This window comes from Callithrix jacchus, chromosome 16, assembly GCF_049354715.1.
Source record: "Callithrix jacchus isolate 240 chromosome 16, calJac240_pri, whole genome shotgun sequence".
NCBI classification, from domain to species: domain Eukaryota; kingdom Metazoa; phylum Chordata; class Mammalia; order Primates; family Cebidae; genus Callithrix; species Callithrix jacchus.
Window position 1 is genome coordinate 27044297 of NC_133517.1, and position 18936 is coordinate 27063232.

General features: G+C 38.5%; 1 protein-coding gene across 30 annotated transcripts in view; it reads right to left on the reverse strand.

The window, feature by feature from the left end:
- Nucleotides 1-18936, reverse strand: part of EYA1 (EYA transcriptional coactivator and phosphatase 1) — a 340201-nt gene that overhangs the window by 117645 nt on the left and 203620 nt on the right. For 17 of the 30 annotated variants that reach the window (XM_078353573.1, XM_054246730.2, XM_078353580.1 and 14 more), the window contains 3 exons: nt 13482-13559; nt 2343-2412; nt 1874-2019 (listed from right to left, as the gene is read on the reverse strand). In XM_078353573.1, coding sequence (XP_078209699.1) covers nt 1874-2019; nt 2343-2412; nt 13482-13559 — 294 coding nt within the window. The remainder of the gene's footprint in view (nt 1-1873; nt 2020-2342; nt 2413-13481; nt 13560-18936) is intronic. The other 13 variants (XM_078353589.1, XM_078353587.1, XM_078353582.1 and 10 more) reach the window with 2 other exon arrangements.

Consider the following 18936-nt stretch of genomic DNA (forward strand, 5'->3'; position numbering starts at 1 on the left):
GAGAAGGATGCCGCATTTTTCAATTCACTGCGCCCCCTAAAATAGAACTTTTACATCAGAAGTATTTGGGGCATCTCCTTGTACTCAAGGTCCCAAAAGAGAAGACAGGGTGATTAGGAAAATGCTAAGAACTTAAAATTATTCCCTGGGAATTTATAACCATGAAAAACTCTGGAATCAAAGCCTTCACACTGAGCCTCACTCTCACGCCTCCCCTACCCCCACTTATCCCATTAAAATCCCCATCCTCACTCTGCTAGTTCTGATTCCATTGCCAGATCTTTTTGCTCATCTCGCATTCTTTGAACAGCTATTTCAGACAAGGACATTCATTAGTGACTTAGAAGTGGAGGAACCCAACCCAGAACTCCTAAATTGGCAAAGGAAGATGTGCAGGTTCCCCAAGACTGAATAGGGAGAGAAGGAAGAACCAAGGTGTGTGGCTGGCAGCCAGGGCCGTGACAGGAATGGTGCCTTCCCATGGCAGCACTGGTAGGCTGACAGTACTTTAGAACTGTGTGGACTGGAAAGTACGTTTACATTTCAAATAACCATCTCACAAATAAATTTGGAGAACATAAATCAAAGACTGCCTTGACTTCTATTATAGAATGGGAGCTGATTCTTTCTCTTCTTTTAGTCCAAGAATAGTTTGAAAGTAAATTCCAGCTAAACTTAATCCATATCTAATATTATTTTGAGAAACTGTGAATAAAAGTTATAGAAATTAGAAATAATTCTCAAAATTCCATTTTAGGGCTGTCTCTAAAGTTTACATTAAAAATACCTATCTAGATAACATTCAGTTCAGCTGGTTTTAAAATAAAACTATAAATGCTGAAGTCATACCTAATGTAGGTTATTTGTATATATTTTATAAGAAATTCATATATGGTCAATTTTGTTTGAGATGTAATTAAAAGAAATAAGTAATTTACCTTCTAATTATTAATGAAATACTTAAAGAAGAGCATTAATTCTTTTTATATACTACAGAAAAGAATACTACAAAACAGTTTCAAACAGAAGCACAATTAGTATACTGGTCACAAAAAAACTTTGTCAGTCCTTTCCGTCAAGTATCTATATACTATTCCTTGATCATTAGTTTTATTTTCTTAATAAAATGCCAATAATTCATGTGTCTCTATTCAGTTCAATCTATTTAGAATTACAATGACAATTTAATGAAAGGAAAGGTATTTTACAATTCTGAGTTTTTTTTTAAATTAAGCTTTGGGATTTTGTTGGATTTATTTTTAATTTACAGGTATTGACCCCGTAACAAGGGAGTTAAATTACACCAAGATAAAGATAATCTCCAGGTGGGAAGGAACAAATGTCCATGTGAGCTTTAAATGTTTCCTGATTTGCCTCTTCAAAGTGCAGTCCAGGCTGTGGTATGTAGATCGCTTTTCCCAATGGGTGATAATGCTGCAGTTTGAGACTATTACCACCTTGAATTTAAAGCAAGAGTTTGTTGAATTCTACTTGTACATCCCTAATCACAGCTAGGCATCTGATAAATAGGAAATGAATCTTTACCCCAAAAGACTTCATTCATAGACATTTTATCACAAATATTCACAAAAATATTTTGGATTCCAGAGCCCAGCTCTCAAATGGCAAATTCAGGGTTGAGATATAAATGGAGAAAAATGAGAGCAAGAAGGCATATGAACCGCACAATCTGTTTGCTACCTCTGACCTCAAGATAAGGAGCTGCCAGTTCTTACAATGCTCATTAGAAACAATCATATGAAGAATTTAGACACAGAAGGTGACGACACTTTCTAAAGTGGCTGAGGATTCAGTCTTTAAGTACCACTCAAATATGTTAATACACTCATGCCCACATGCATTGTCAACTCACCATATGAGGAAATGCCGTATGGCTGTCCTGGCTGTGGGTACGTGGCATAGGCTGTAGCTTGTTGCATTCCTGTGGTAAACTGTGTTTGCCCATATGCAGCCATAGTTTGTGAGGAAGGGGTAGGGAGAATATGTGGGTATGGTCTGCTATTTGTCAGAAATGACAGAAAATAGAAAGCCCATGCATTAGATGGAAACATGCAAGGTAACCAATTAACAACCACATCACAAATTCCAGTTAAAGACTGTATCTTAAAGTAAAACTTTCACATAGAATTGACAAAGCACTGAAATACTTCAGTGTCTCTACCACGTGATGCTCAAAATAAATTTGCGTAAATATGTTTACATCTCTATGAAATGCACTTTCATTTAAATTAAGATGGAACATGTGGGCACAGACATGACTTTAAACAAATAAAAGTCTACTCAGAGAAGTTATTTATTGATTAAGAGAAAATACATCTTACTTGGAAGGGTAAATCTGTGGCGGAGAGAACTGGTGAGTTGGTCGTGGGCTGAAACTACTGCTCCCAATTGCTGGAAAAAAACAAAACAAAATAATGCACCATAATCCAAGCAAAATGCAAAGTATATAGAAAACACTGATATGTTTTCAACTATAGGTTGGTCATAAGAAATTTCAGATATCTGACCTTTGTGACCTGCAGAAATAGCAATTTCATACGGTTCCACCTAACAGAAAGTTAAACTATAAAGAGAAGCGAATAGAAACTGATTAAGGGCTCTAGTTTCAAATGAACTCTTAGAAAACATCATCACAATCTTCTCAAATACCTGTCAGCATGCTATGAGTTTTTACAGTGGCAATACTTGAAGAGTACAAGAAGGCCTGGCTACTGTTTGGAAAGCCGTGCTGAAAGGGGAGGTCTGAAGCTGAATTGCAGGATTGGGTGGGAATGTGAGGTCAGCTGGCCTATTGTTTGTGCTCAGCCAGAACACACAAACCTGAGGCTGTATTACCAAGGAACGTGGTCTAATCTTCTCTCAGGTGAGAAGAAACAGGATAGATCCTCATTTGCCTGCATTGATTTAGCAATGGTTTTTTAGTAAAAATGCATTCCTATAACTATCTTAAATTTCTCAAGTTGCAAGCTAAGCCTGTTTTTTCCCGTGCGGATCTGGGTGTTCCTTTGCCTTTTATTTATATGTGATCAACTTCAATGTTCAACTAAAAGGTCTGCCTTTATTTTTTAAGGAGGTATTTAAGCATTCAAGCAGAACTTCTCTTCTTAATCAGGTTAACTTGATTCAATAATGCCCTAAAGTCCTAACAAATGTTCTTTTACTCTAATTCTGAACTAATAAAGAAGCAAAAAACTTGTGTTAACGAAGTCCTGAAAACAGCAGTTTCAGCTTCTTTCATCGTAAACAGTCAATCTACATATACATTTGTCTATATACACACATGTATATCTACACATACTTACATTTGGGGGTTTACATGTACATATTCTTTCCTTCAAATCCCTAATCTCTACCAGGCTAAGATGCATATTCTTTGGGTGCAATTATTGTAAGATATAAGTTTATTTTATTCTTCTACCAATAATTACTACTTTCAGAGGCTCTATTATTTATTAATTGTATTCTACACTAAAATCCTTTTAGAAGGTTCCATGTACTCAAAGTTTCATATAGTTTCCACATTGTCACATTGGTACATTTGTTTCTCAAATTTAATTTTCCAGCTTGTGTTTGGGAGGGCAGTGGGAGGCTGGACTAGAATCTTCAGATCTATCAGCAATCCTTTCCATGTAAAACAGGTCAAAAACAAGGCCCATCTAGGGACAGTAGATCTAGATTAGTACCACTCTTGCAAGCTCCCAGACTTCAAACATCTGGCTGGCTGCTTGGCAGAGACAGTGTCTGTAGTGAAGAGATGGTGAGCCAGCCCAGCTGGTACCCCGTCATTTGGCACATACTGAGTCACTACTCTGTTCCAGGTGCTGTGCTAGATGCTGCAGATGCGAAGGTGCAAGGACCAGTTCTGTCTGATACACATGGGAAGGGTGACAAATAAGTGGGATGTTTAGTTAAAGATTGCAATTAATAAGACAGGGGGATTGGTGAGAGAACACTTGAACTATGAGTGCTACCATTTGCCCAGGTCATCTGCAACTAAAACCTCTTCTGTGCCTCTCTTCTAAGACTGAAAGCAGGCCAAGGGTAACACGGACTTACCCAGCAGAGTTACCAGAGAAGTAATCTCTTCCTGGGACAATAAGAGTTCAAAACAATTGGCTAAAAACCAAACAGCAAAAAAAAAAAAAAATGCAATGCTACCTGATGACAGAAGCCATAGAAACCCCATTTATTCTTTTCTAGCTCTGTGTCTATGTTTTTTGAATTGTGGGTCGTGGCTCATGAAAAGTCCATAAATTCAACTTAATATGTTATACCAAGCAATTTTTTATCTTTTATTTTTTCTTTCTTTTTAACAAACAACAGAATAGAAGATATCAGGGTTATGGGTTACCACACAGAGTAAAGGAAGTCTCATAAAGCTCTAATTTAGAAGATATACACAAAACGTGTGTATATATATGATGAAAGTCTTAGGAGGCTGCAGAATATGGGAAGTAAGCCTAGGTTCTAGAATCAGAATTTAATTTCAGCACAGATTCAAATCCCAATTCTTCTATGTGGCCTTAGTCAAGTTACTCCCTCTATGTCTCCATATGTTCTCCTATAAAATGACGGCAATAATACCATCTACACCTCATAGGATTGTTGTGAAGACTGAGATAATTTTCCCAGATTCCCACTATCTTTTACGCCATCCTTGTCTTTTCCTTCTGTGTTTTCAACTCTGCTCATGGATCACCATCTGTCCCACAAAATACTTTAAGGCTGGATTTCCTGTCTCCATTTTACATATGAGGAACTAGGGGCTGACAGAAGTAGAGTAACACATCTAAGCAGATTGAACCCAGGTCTGCCTAACTTTTCCCACCAAAACATACTATCTTCTGACCCCCTGCATGGAAATTAGAGCCTCACAACCATCTTGTTTTTCCCTCTATTTCATGACTCAAGTGACTTACCTACCCCAGTCCGGAAATTGCCTATTGGTCTGTCCTGCATACTCCATCCCTGCTCTCAGGATCCCTGTCCTGGTCTAGGCCCTCACAATGACGTCTCACTGGACTACTGGAACAGTTACAGAGCCACTTTCCTTTGGTCCCACTCAGGGATGGCCACCTTTGCCTTCTGACTTTCCATACTGCCACCACCCTGTTCTTTCTTAAATGGAAACTTCTTCATATCCATCCGCTAGCTCACAATCATTCGACAGTGTACATTATCCCTGGGATAAATTCCAAATTCCTTGGCAGAGAATACAAAGGATTCAAGCTCCAGCTCCCTCCTGGGTTGATTATCTAACCTCCCAGACTTCAGAACTGCCCATCCATTTTATGTCTGATTTGGTTGTTGTTCACACTAGACTCTTCTTCCTTATAAAGCTCTTCGTTGCTCTGCTTGATAAACACTCCACCACAGAGACTAAGACATCATTTTCTCTTTAGGATAACGTCTTCCTTCTCTGTACTTTTCCTGGAACATTGCAATCCTTGGCAATGTAGCACCCCCCCCACCCCCCGCAACATCACATTACAATTAGGATATGAAGTGTATAGATGGTTACTTTCCTCTGTTCAGTATGGGATTCTGGGGCCATGGATCTTACTATCCTGTCTCCTTAGCACCTGACAGGGCCTGGCATGTGGTAGAGGGAATCAACACACACTATTTGTCTAAAAATTATGTGCAAATTAGGTCATAAGCAAAGTAGTTTTTAAAACCACAATAACGTGAAGAATATTTTATGTTTTTTATACACATACATAATAAACCTAAATTTGGTTCTTTGGAATAAGATACAATCTATCAAACATGTTGGTGTAGGTAGTATCCCTTAGGAAATAAATGTGAAGAACCCACAATGCTGTCTTGTAACTAATCACCTAGTTAGGTATGCTTCAAATTACTGAATATGTCAAAGGCCATAGAGTAAGCCGTATCTTTCAGGCTTTCTTTAAATCCAAACCCCTGTATGGCTTGCACAATCTCTGTGTGGCTTGTGGTAAAAAATCTACCATCTTATACTTCAAGTACCATTTCCTTAATGGCATGAAGCACTTTAAACTTTCTAAACAGTAAACCAGGAATTCAGATTCATTTTAATTTCATGGGACCAAAACCTCCTAAAGCAAAGAGAATGACCCCAGATCAAATTAAACGGTCATTTTATCCTTAGAAAACTCAAAATTACACATGCCACAGAGCCCTGGGAACATACAGACAACCAATACAACTTCATCTGTTTAGCACATTTGTTTTCAATTACTGCACTTTATGTCCAACATAGAAACAAGCTCCTCCAATCTTTTTGTAGGAAGGGAGAGGAGAACCCAAAGTGAGTAATAATCACAATCTTGGGCAAACGCTGGGAAGAACTCTTGCAACTGGCAGGTTCTCCGCTCACTCCTCCCCCAGGCTCCTTTATGTCAACACCATTCAGCCAGACAATCAGGTCAAAATCCTAGAAGTAAGTTTTGACCCTTCTCTTTCCCTCTCACCCCACCTACCCTTTTATCATAAGTCCAGTCTGCTTTCCCTTCAAAATAGACCCCAAACCTCAAAGTTCTCATCTATCACTCTGTTCTAGTCACCAACATTGTGGCAAACAGAAGATGAACCTCCTGGTTCTTCCACTGCAGGGGATGAAGGTGAAAAAGAGCCTAGCTGCTAAGCTCTGCAATCCATCCATGCCATGCAGGGCGGGGGTCAAGGCATATTTTTAAAGGGCTTCACCGGACCAGTGACGATGCATCAGGGATACTAAGGCAGGCCTGCTCCTGAGAGAGCTGGGCTCCTCTGATGGCCTTGCTAAAATGTCCTTAGACCATACTCCCACCTAACTTAACCTCCCTTCCTTCCCTCTCTCCTTTCCCTTAACTAAATCCTGGCACATTTAATCCTGTCTTGGTGGCTCTTCTAAGAAGACATGAGCTAACACAGTCATCTTTCTTCCGAGCCAGGAAAACGTTGGTCTCCCTGCTTCCACATGCCCTCACCTCACCTTTCTCCCCATAAAGCACCTTCCATGCAACAAACAGTGACCTCTGAAAAACATAAATTAAGTTATGCCACAAAGCCCCCGATCCTCAACTCCAAGCCCTCCATTATCCTCCTATCACACTTCACTGAACCCAAACTTATTCCTGCCTTTCACCAAGATCTCTGCTCAGATGCCCTCTCCTAGGAAGCCTCTCTTCTAAAAGAGACTCCCATCCATTCCTTTACTAAATTCTTTGATCAGCTTTTATTTCCTTCTTAGCACTTTTCATTGCCTATTTACATACACTAACACTTACCACTTACCCATGTATTATCTGTCTCTCCCAAAGAATGAAAGATCCATGAGGGCAGAGACCCTGTCTACCTTTTCACTGCTATATTCTCACCGCCTAAAACATTGCTTGGCATATAGTAGGTGCTCAATAAATAACTGCTGAATGAATTAGACCTAGAAGAGTAAACCTTTTATGAACAATTAAACAGAGAAACCGTATTTGTCACACAATATTTTTTTCTCCTTTGGAAGCATTCCTGCTTCTATTTTCAATTTTAAAATATCACTGGAGATCAACTAGCATTTTGCTTAACAATTTAATAACAAATTTAGGCTTTGTAGAAATGGCAGAGGCAGCAAAGATATTAAAAACACTTTATTTGCAATCCCGATTGTTCTTAAAATTTAAATCGTTAAAATATTGCTTTTCATTGGTAAAGAGTAAATGGGCATCACTTTACAATATTATGAAACCATGATAAGCAATACTGCAATTTTCAATTCAGCCACTGCCTTGGAAAACCAGCTTTCCCTTTCTTTCACTCTCCCCCACCTTATACCTGAGGGCTTCCCTAGAAGAGTGAGCTCATTAGGTCCTTAAGGCTTGCAGGTGCTAGGGCTCCTTGAAAGAGAGGTGGAGATAGAAACAGCCAACATCAGAGTGGTTCCATTTCTTCTTTATCCTCACTGCCTATTTTCTTCAGACACTAATAAAAGTTAGGATGGGAATCTGTAAGTTCATGTGAATTTTTAAGTCACTGTGGAGAAGAAAGTAGGAGGGGTCACCACAGAGGTAAAGAACAGCTTGGAGTTAAGGGCTTAGAGACTTCTTTCTTTTATAAATTCTAAGCCCTGTTCATAGCCATTCCAGTATGTTGACTTTTGTATCTTTAATTTATAAAAGAGAGAGCAAAGAAAATGAATACAAGAGAATATCGATTCCAGGGTGCTCTGTGCTTCCCATGCCTTCACCCAACCCCTATGCTCTCCGATTCTTTCCTCTGTATTCAACACGGAGAATCCAAATATGGGAAACAAGATCCTTTATAGCTTCAGCCTCTCCACCACCTACCCCTTCACCTTCAACTAAGCCCTTCTCCAAAGCCCTTAATTCTCCTGTGCATCTTTTCCAAGTTGAGGCTGCTTGCTCGCTCAGATTCCAGATGTCACAAAGACCTGAAAACATATTTTCGTTGTTGCTTCTTCCAAACCATTGGTTTTCTACTTCCACAAAATCTTTCTTTCTCTGGGGTTCAAGACAGTTCTTCAACATTTCCATGAATGACCCACATCCTGGACACTGTCTACATTTATCAAAAACTTTAGGATTTGGTGACATTTCCCTACAAGCTCCAATATCACCCAACATCCACCACTTTTCTCAGTCTGTCTAGGCCTCAACCCTGGCCTTCCACTTCAGTCATCAAGCTCAAGACCACCTCCCGGCCCCTCTTCCCTGCTCCATAGTCTCAAGCCATAATCATATTGATCAATTCATTCATTTCCTTAGCAAACATTTATTGAACATCTCCTATGTGCTCTATACCATGGAAGCCACCAGGACTATAACTGAATAATACAAACAGAATCTGTTCTCACAGGGCTATAGTTCAGCAGGAAGACAGACACTGAGAATTAATCCTATAAGTTGTGATGAAGGCTGAGGAACTAACTACAGAGGCATGTGGTGCAGGCCTCACTGACTTTAAGTAAGGAACATCACCTCTGTCCAGAAACTTCATTCCTTTATTCTCATTTCTCCAACCTCATCAAGAGATGAAGAACCCCTTACATCTCTTCTTTCTCAAGGTATTAGCCCCTACCTTCTCACTATTTCTACTGGTCTTGAATACATGCAAAGTTATTATTCCTTTATTGGTACTCTCAATTTTCTTAAGTTCATATTTTCTCATGCTTTACTTGGCAAACCCTGGATCCTGGATCAAGCGCAGTGTCTTTTTACATGGGCTACGAAGCCCTTGTAGAGAAAAATCACTCCACCATACAGGGCCATGTTCATTACCTCCAGCCTTGTTCAACCTTCAGCTCTACTGTCCATCCTCTTCCCTATTTCTAGGCAGCCTCAGACTTCCCCAGCATTCACTACATCAAATTCAATCTTCTCCAATTTCTCAAGCTCACACACCTATCACTGCTCTCTCATTCTGATTCAGAGGAAAAAGCAGATGCCATCATTCATTCATTCATTCATGTTTTCTTTAATTCAAGTACGTGGCACATATTAGGCAAATATATGAGTGTCTAATATGTGCCAGGTACTGTTTTAAGGGGTAAGGGATACAGAAATGAACCAAATAAGACAGAATCCCTGCCATCAAAAGCTTATGTTTTGGTGGGGTGAGAGTCCAACACTAAACATAATGCACAAGAAAATGACAGCATTTGCAAAAGGCTCACAATTATTGGGCCGGAAAGAGTAGGGAGGAATCTGGCCTGGTAGAACAGAAGTAGAACATGAGAGCTGCACTGAGTCGGGTGGTCAGGGTGCGCCTCAGGGAGAAGGTGAGATTTCAGCACAGACTTGAAGTCAGGGAGAGTCAGGTAGGCATACAGGGAAGGGACTGCCAGGGAAAAGGCACTATGCTGGGAGCACGTCTACCACACAGGAGGAAGAGCAAGCAGTAAGCAAGGGAGGCAGGCGACAAGGTCAGACAGGATCTGAGGCAGATGATAATGGGGCTTGCGGGCTTTTTAAGGATTTGATTTTTACCCATAGAAACGAATTGGAACTGTTGGAGGGTCTGAAGAGAAGAATTAAATACTGCCACCTCGCCCACTTCAAATGCATCTTCCCCAGTGTTTCAGTGGAAAAGTTATTCCTTTTCTAGGCTGCTCCACTTCTGTTTTGAATTCATGCTATTGCTGTCCCATCAGGGACTTCCCTCTATCAATTATCCCCCTGCTTGCCCGTACCTCTAACCTCTACCTGTTGAGTTTGTGTCAGCAGTATGAAACCACCTTGACCTCCTAAATGCCATCCCTCTCTCTGATGAATTTCCTTTCCTTCCCTTCTTTTTATCACTATATACTTGAAAGACATTTTTCTCTTCCCCATTTTCACTCCCCCACCTTCTTCATGAAATCATGAAGAAGTTACTTGTTCAATAAACTATGAGCATATACTATCTGCTAAGAGCTCTACTACATACACAGAAGTTGGTCATGTGGTCCATCAGGGACAAGGGTAAGTAATGTTCATCCATCTACTGAAATTGCTACAGGTTAACCCTCTGATGCTTGTAATTTTTTAAATTTTAAATTTTGACATAATTTGAAACTTGCAGAAAAGTTGAAAGAACAGCACAAAAACTTCCCAGATATCCTTCATCCAAATTACCCAATATGTTATTATTAGCTTTATCCTTGATTTCCTGTGTGTGTGTGTGTGTGTGTGTGTGTGTGTGTGAATGAAAACTCATATATACCTCACATTCTGTTGGAGTTTTGTGTATAACATCTTTTTACCATAAATATTTCTGTGTATATTTCTTTAAAACAAAACATTCTTTTACCACAGCACAGTTAGCAAAATCAGGAAAAACAGTGATAGTGATGCAATACTATTTTCCATAGATATTTTTTAAAAACTTATTATCTCTTTGTAGCACATAATTTTTAACTTGGACTTTAAAAGTATTACTTTTTAAAAGTATAAATGTTATATACGTATACATATATATATGTATATACAATGCAAAAAATTTGAAAAAAAGACAAAAGTAGAAGGAATAACATTGAAATTGTATTCCACCACTCAGAGATAATCACTGTTAATTTTTAGACCCATATACACAGGCCCTTATCTGTATATACAGATGCCCTTTTAGGAAAGCAATACTGTGTCTATACTGAAAATATGACTCTTTCATAACATGTTTTCTCTTAACATAGTCAACATCTTCTCAAAACATATTTTAACAATAATTCTCAAGAGCTGTGTACAAATCCATCATGCTGACAGTGCTTCCTTAAAATTCTTTCCTGCCTTTGCTTCCAGTTCAACACTCTTTTTTGTTTTTGTTTTGAGATGGGTCTCACTCTGCTGCCCAGGTTGAAGTGCAATGGTGCAATCATAGTTCACTGCAACCTTGAACTCCTGGGCTCAAGTGATCTTCCAGTCTCAGCCTCCTTAGTAGCTGGGACCACAGGCGCATGCCACCATACCCAGGTAATTCTTTGAAAGTTATTTTTTGTAGAGATAGGTCTCCTTATGTTGTCCAGGCTGGCCTCCAACTCCTGGGCTCAAGTGATTCTCCTGCCTCTGAATCCCAAAGTGCCAGAATTACATGTGTGAGCCACTATGCCTTGCCAAGACTGTTGCTTTATCCTGAATTACTTGTTTTCATTTGATCCTCTGCCCATGTCATATATATTAGCTTTCCATGAGTTCTGTCTTCATCCTTGCTTACCTTACTAGCTTGACCTCCCTGTACACTTTCAAATTTCCCATGCCAAATCTTCCCTGAGCTCCAAATCCTCATATACTTGGCATCTGCAGGTGGATGTTGCCTTATAGTCAACATGTACAAAACAGGTTTCTGTCTTTCTCTGTCAACTATGCTCCTCTTCCATTTCCTAGCTCTCAACTTCTTTCTCTGCCTCATTTACCCCTATAGCCATTGGTCACCAACCACTATAAATTCTGCTTCGTAAGTGAAATGTTCCAAATCCATCACCTTCCCCTACCCATTGCCAGTGCTTTATCTCAGATGTTCATTGTTTCTTGCTCAAATTAATACAAAAAAAAACTCTACCTGACTTTTCCACTTCAGCTTACCTGCCCCCAATTCATCCTGCCACTGTGGCCACAATTCTGTCTTATGAATATGATCATGCAACCCCCTTCCTCTGATGCCTCCCATTGCACTCAGGAGAAAACAAATTCCATGCAGCTCAAACAGGCCGCTTTAGACTCTGGCCCCTGCCTCCCTCTGCAACACACCCTCGCTCTCACACTGTACACACACCAGGAACCCTGAACCATTAACACTTCCCCAAATCTCCATGCCATCTGTGCTGCTGTCTCCTCTCATGGAGTGTCTATATGTCTAGCATCTCCCTCCCAGTGCTTTTTTCCTACTCACTTTTTAAGACTGCGTATCTACTCCAAGACACCTTCCATGATCACCCCACCCCAACCTGGTTTTCACTAGGTCCTTTCCTGGGTGTTCTTTGGACTCTCTGAGCTTCCGTCTGCATTATCAAACTGTACTGTAATGATCTGGTCTCACCCCATTAAGCCCTGCATCAGGACCATTTTCAGACACCTATGAATTCAGAATGGCACCAACTATATTACCTGGCAAAAGTCAAATTCTAATAAATCTTTTAGGAAAGAAAAAACAGTTATTTTACCCTTTGTTATTTTGTATTGCTTTCACCTGGTATCATTAGTATCCAAGTTGCATGTTTGCATTTAATTTTGTATTTACAATTCCTTTTTGTTGTGATATGTATTAAATAAACGATCCTGAGAGCTTGAGTAAATAAATCACGACTTGACAGAATTATAGCATTTCCAACTGAGAGGTGCTAAAATTATAGAAAACAATATATAAGCCGTCAAAATTCTAAGAATTACTTCCGATAGAAATAATTTTTAAAGGAAATACTCCAAGTTGGGCTGGGTGACTTGGCAAATATATAATCACATTCTCACAGTCCCCTTTTAATCACAGTCACTTTCTTATCAGTGATTTCATGATGACAGTTGTGAAACTTGAATATTTGTTTATTGGAGGCAGGTTTTCTTAATGTGAAAGAGATTAAACCTAACTGAAGAACTTAATGCTGCCTTGCAGAGTCTATTTAATTTAGATCTATAGTTGATATGACAGTTACTTAGCAAGATGGCTTGACAAGTCTGCTTAGAAGTGTAGAGCACAAATTTTGCCTAACCAAATTTGAAGGCCTGGAAAAACAATACACCTAAGAGAGAATGGGGAAGGAGTCATCAGCATGATAAAGATAATAAGTAGAAAAAAGCAGGAGAATAAAACCCTTTTTATCCCCTTTATTGGCTACTTCTTCACAATGAATAAAAACAGAATTGGTAATATGTGACTCTGAGCAAAGCTATTTTATACGTATATATACCCATACATATACACATATACATACAAACATACATACACAGAGAGATTTATATGAGTAAACTGGGAAAAATAATGCTTCGTATTGATGTGAAAATCTACTGTTTATTCCTTACCTGAACCTGAGAAATTGTCTAAAGACCCGTCTGCTGTCGTTGAAGCTGTTTCACTGCTGCTCATTGGCTCTGTTTTAACTACAAAAATAAACAACATATGTCGATATTGAATTAATAATTTTTTGTAAAGACATGGAAGAGAAGATATAACATTCAGAGTAATGACAAGAAAATCATTTCAAAAAAACAAGTTTTGCCTAAATGAACATAAATCATAAACATAAATAGACTCCTTTTAAAAAACACTCAAATATTAAGTACTTTCTCCTTAGGAAACAATCTATTGTCGAAAGTTACTCTTCAAAAGCAGCAATTTAAAAGTAGTTAAATTCATCATTGCCTTACATATTTACTGAATTTTCAGTAATTAAATCATCTCTCAAAATCTACATGATGTGATGTAAAATTATTTCCTGGGGTTGTGGAAAAATCTGTTACTTGGTCAAACAGAGTCAAAAGGCTAGAAGAGAAAGATGTGAGGAAGTAGGAAGGAAGTGGGCGTCAACACCAGCAGGTCTTCCTGATGCTCAAGGGCAGCATCCCCCCTACCACATACACACTTACTCTCTGGTTTCTCCAGCATGGCTAAAAAACAGAGGGCTCAATTTAATGTACCATCATCACCACCCAACCATATCTGACTGCCAATTCATCAAAATTGTACATATGCTTCATACCAAAAACATACTAAATCTAAACGAGCAGAAACAAAGTTTTCTATTTCAAAATAATATTGATGACAGACAGTTTGTGAAATACATACATGATCTTTGGTCAAGTCCCTTTGTGCTGTGAGATAACTTCTGAATTTATGTTACAGATTCTCTAAAGCAATCTACTCCCCTGATATGGTGACAGTATTATTGTGCCCCTACCAAACAGATACAGATACACACACACACACACACACACACACACACACACAATCAACAATGCTACCTCGTCATTAAAATATATTTAAATAATATAAATATAATATAGATATTATATATTATATAATATCTATTTATAATATAAATATAATATAGATATTATATATTATATAATATCTATTTATAATATAAATATAATATAAATACATATAAATAATATAAATGAATAAATACATTTATTTATTTATTTCAATGACAAGGTAGCATTGTTGTTTTCCTTAGAAACTACCGGTGAGTGCCCTCATCAGAATTCGCCTACCCTGCTTTATGGAAGCTATTCATTCACTAGTAACAGATTTTCAGAAAGAGTGCAGTAAGATTTTAAGGGATGCCTAAACATCAGTGACATGCTTCCTAAAACAAAGGCTCCCACAAGAGAATATTTGGGGAGGACTCTCTTATAAAGTAAATACATTCTGAAGTGGGAAAAGATGATGGAGAAAATGCAGCTTTTCCTTCTCTCAACATCACCAGTCTGTTATAAACACCAGCGAAAAGACAAATTCTCATAACTTCTGGATCTCCAAATATTCTACCAATGCATAATGAGTAGTTTTAAAATAAGCATTATAAACACACGCATCAGATGATCACTTTTGAAAACAATAATTATTCAGATGACTTCTAAACAGCTTCGGAAAACAACAACAATGGTGAGGCTAATGGAAATCACCCTGATTGTTTCCATGTAGACCAAACAATGGTGTAACTGAAGCTGTAACCGAAGTTTTCACTTTTCTGCCAGTTGTTTTGGGTTTAGAAGTCTTTGTCGATGCTAAAAAAAATTCTGACATAAGCCTGTATTTCCCTTCTCTCTCCATGCCACCAGACAACCTAATGATTTTGCTTTTCATCACCATTACATCGTTTCAGGAAAGGCTGATACTGCACAGTTTCCAAGTTTCCTACTTAGCTGTTCACATCATGCCTTACCTCCTTAAAAAACATACACACACAAAAATCTCATATAATGCCCCATACACATAAAGCAATCATTCTATTTCACTCTCTGCCAGACAGATCACCACTGAGATTCTGAACTCAGAATCAAATACAACATGCTAAGCAAAAGATTAGAATTAGGTGCCATGGAAACAGGTCCTGTGAAGTGCCTATTATGGGTCAGTTATTTACAGACAGCATAATTTATCCTTTTAACCAACTCTACAGATAGGTCTCAGAATAGACAAACTCCCTTGTCAGTATTATCTTCTTGTTTCCCAAGCACACATTAAAACCAGAGAAGTCACCCAAAGACCCATGGTAAGGGGTAGAAATAAGATTTAATTTGGGATGTTTTTAACTCCAAGGCCCCTGACTAAATAAAGCTTGAAGAAATGGTATTAAATGCCAAATGTGGGTGAAGGGGAGGAAGGCAGCAAAACACATTGCCACAGGTGTACCTATGCAACTATCTTGCATGTTCTGCACATGTACCCCAAAACCTAAAATGCAATTAAAAAAAAAAGTGAGACTTTTCAATAGTATAAGCTACTCCACAACAAGGCTGCTGGGGCACAGTGCCACACACTGGGGAGACAGTGGAAAGCAAAGTCCCTGCTCTCCTACAGTCTTAGGGCTCCCAGCCTAGTGAACTTGCTAGAAGTTCTCACATGGAAGTTTCATGCCCAACTGTCAGGAAACAACGTGAAGAAAAAATGGTTCCACTCTGTGAGATGTCAATCAAGATAACTTCCAAGTCTTTGTCAAATCTAAGGTCTTTGAGTCAGATTCTGTAGATGGAATCACTTTGTGAAAGCTTGACTATACCAAAACCACTCCTATTCCTGTACCCCTAAAAGTGACACCAGCTAGTCTCCATATGATTAGCTTAATCGAATGTAGCCCTCACTCCCAAGAGACACATTCAATTATACTTGAAATCCATTAAAACTAGGCAAAAAGATTAGAAAGGAAAGGAAGAGGATACTTTTAGGCCCCAATAACACTGCTTTTCAACATTGTTCAAACATATCCATCTATACACTAAGGAATAAAGACTCCCTTTTCCCAATGAACCCAGTTTTTTAAAAGGCTCACTGTTGAGGAGAAGAGGATGTACATAAAATAACTACCAGGACATTCATGATTTTATCAGGTACTGTAATTGAATACTTTGATCACTAGGGACCCCATGCTAAAGACTGGGGATTTATTGTAATGTAAAATAGTTTCTGAATGAAAGCCAAAGAAACAGAGACTACTTCTTGCTTGGCTATAGCCAAACATATACCCACCAGAGAGGTAAAAAGACAAGAATAATCTCTGGCCACCAAAATTGTATCCATCCCATTCCCACTAGCACCACCACATTTATAAATATGCTGTAGATGATGTAATAGAGCATCTCTCCAAGGCTTTGAATTTAAAAACATACACTGAGTTTTCTTGGTCTTAGAGGTTTTAAGGTACTGTAACATCTGAGAACAACTATCCCATCTAAGCCACCCATCTACAAAGGAAAAACTATGAATGATCTCTTCACTTCTAAATAACAAGGATTAGTTTATCTCCACCATACTACTCATTATATAACTGCAGTCTATTAGAAAACAGCAACTTTTGTTCTCTTTTGCCACCACATGGGTCTCTTTTTCTACTACTCTAAGTTCCCAATATTCCATGTGATCCTTAAAAATCTATTCCTCCTTTAAAAATATGCAAAACAATGCCCTTTATCCCTTAAATCTCCCTGTCCTACCAACTCCTTCACTTAACCATTCACTGTAGGCCTGAGCGATGCTGGGAAACTTGCTTCTCTCTAGATATGACACAGTCTTCCCTCCAACAATGCCTTTGAGCTTTGGTCTTCAAGTCAGAGAATCTAGTTACCTGCTATAAGGCTTTCTAAAGTTATTTAATCTCCTTGATCCTAATTATCTCCATGTAAAATTTTTAAAAATTATATCTACATTATAAGAATAAAATAAGAATTTATAAAAATGTATATAAAGTACCTGGTATAAAGTAGGAGCTAAAACTATATTCATCATCATCATTAAAAGTAGCAGTAGCAATATTCTATCTCTGTTCGGCTGAATGCCTTCCTCCTTTCTCCTAGGGAAAAATACCAGCAATGATATTTAATAAACAGTTAAAAGCACTAGCTTTGGAATTATCAATTGAATTTCAGTCTAGCTTTGCATTTAACAGTATGAATATGGTGGTTAGTTAATTTCTGTATGCCTCGGCTTCCTCATCTGTAAGCGTGGGGGAATACTAAGGTGAGAATAAAAAGGGATAAATGCTTCTAAATCATTCCACACTGTGCTAAGTCCAGGGCCCATGCTTTTATAGTCACTCTATCACTGTAGTGTCTCTTTATGACAAATCAAAGCTTTTCTTAAGATATAGCTAACTGGGTTCCAAATGTATCATGAACTTCACATTAAAATTAAGCCTCCCTTTAAAAGAAAGAAGAATCCAAAGTGAAGAGATGTGTCTAAGATCAGCATGAGGCTACCCTTCAAGGGAGCCAAAATCAAGCAAGGTACCTTGGAAATAACTCATGAAGGCAGGACCTTCACATATAGAAAGAAATACAATTTGATTAGAAAAAAAATCAAATTGTGGTTATAAGAAAAAACTTATTTATTGGTCATTATAAGGCAGTGTATACCTTCTGAAGAAAGAGGCTAAAAGAAGACTGGTGTATATGGTAATTGTAATCAAGAATTCCAGGAGAAAATGTGGCTATCTTTTTCTGGCATTCTTTAGGGGAGGCTGGCCCATCATAATGAGAAACCCATCTTTCTTCATCATAAATTTTAGTGTGGATTTATTTATCAGACCATTGGAGCTTGGTGACATTAGCTATCAGTATCATGCCACTAACCCATCACATCATGAGTATATGCTCATCAGGCAACTTCTGCTTACACTTTGAAGGTTGCAGTCATGCAGGACTTCTGCAGATGCAGAAGATGACAGACCATTCAGAAGAAACAAATATTCAGTCCATTTAATTTGTTATATTTTTTCACCATAAATTAAGTGGGCTGTTTTAAAGCAAGTTTACCCACAAAGGACAGTTCTGCCTGCTGTACTAGGAGCCAGCCTGTGTATCATAAAGAATTCACACCGCAACACGCAGGGAAGGCAGCAGCCTGGGCAAGCTGCCGTCCCTCCCAAGCAGCATCTAAGCTCGTCTTACCACTTTTCTCAAACTGTTAGAATAAGCACAGCTTGCCTTTGCTTGGCACAAACTCAGTCTTCCTTTTAGTTTTGTTTCATACTATATTATGCAGCGACTTCAGAAACTCAATACACCATCCTTTTCCCATTCTTTATTATTCCTTCATCTCTTCCACTTCAACAAGACTTACATTGATTCAATTTTAGTTATTAAAATGTTCAACTGCATCCATGCCTGGAATTGCATTACCTCCTCGAAATATCACCTTTCACCTCATTCATTCACTTACTTGCTATTACCCTTCATCAGAATATCCCATCTTTCCAAATCCTTATCTATTCTCCCACTCTTGCTTCACAGCCTCCCTTTCCTAGCCTGAAACCCAGAG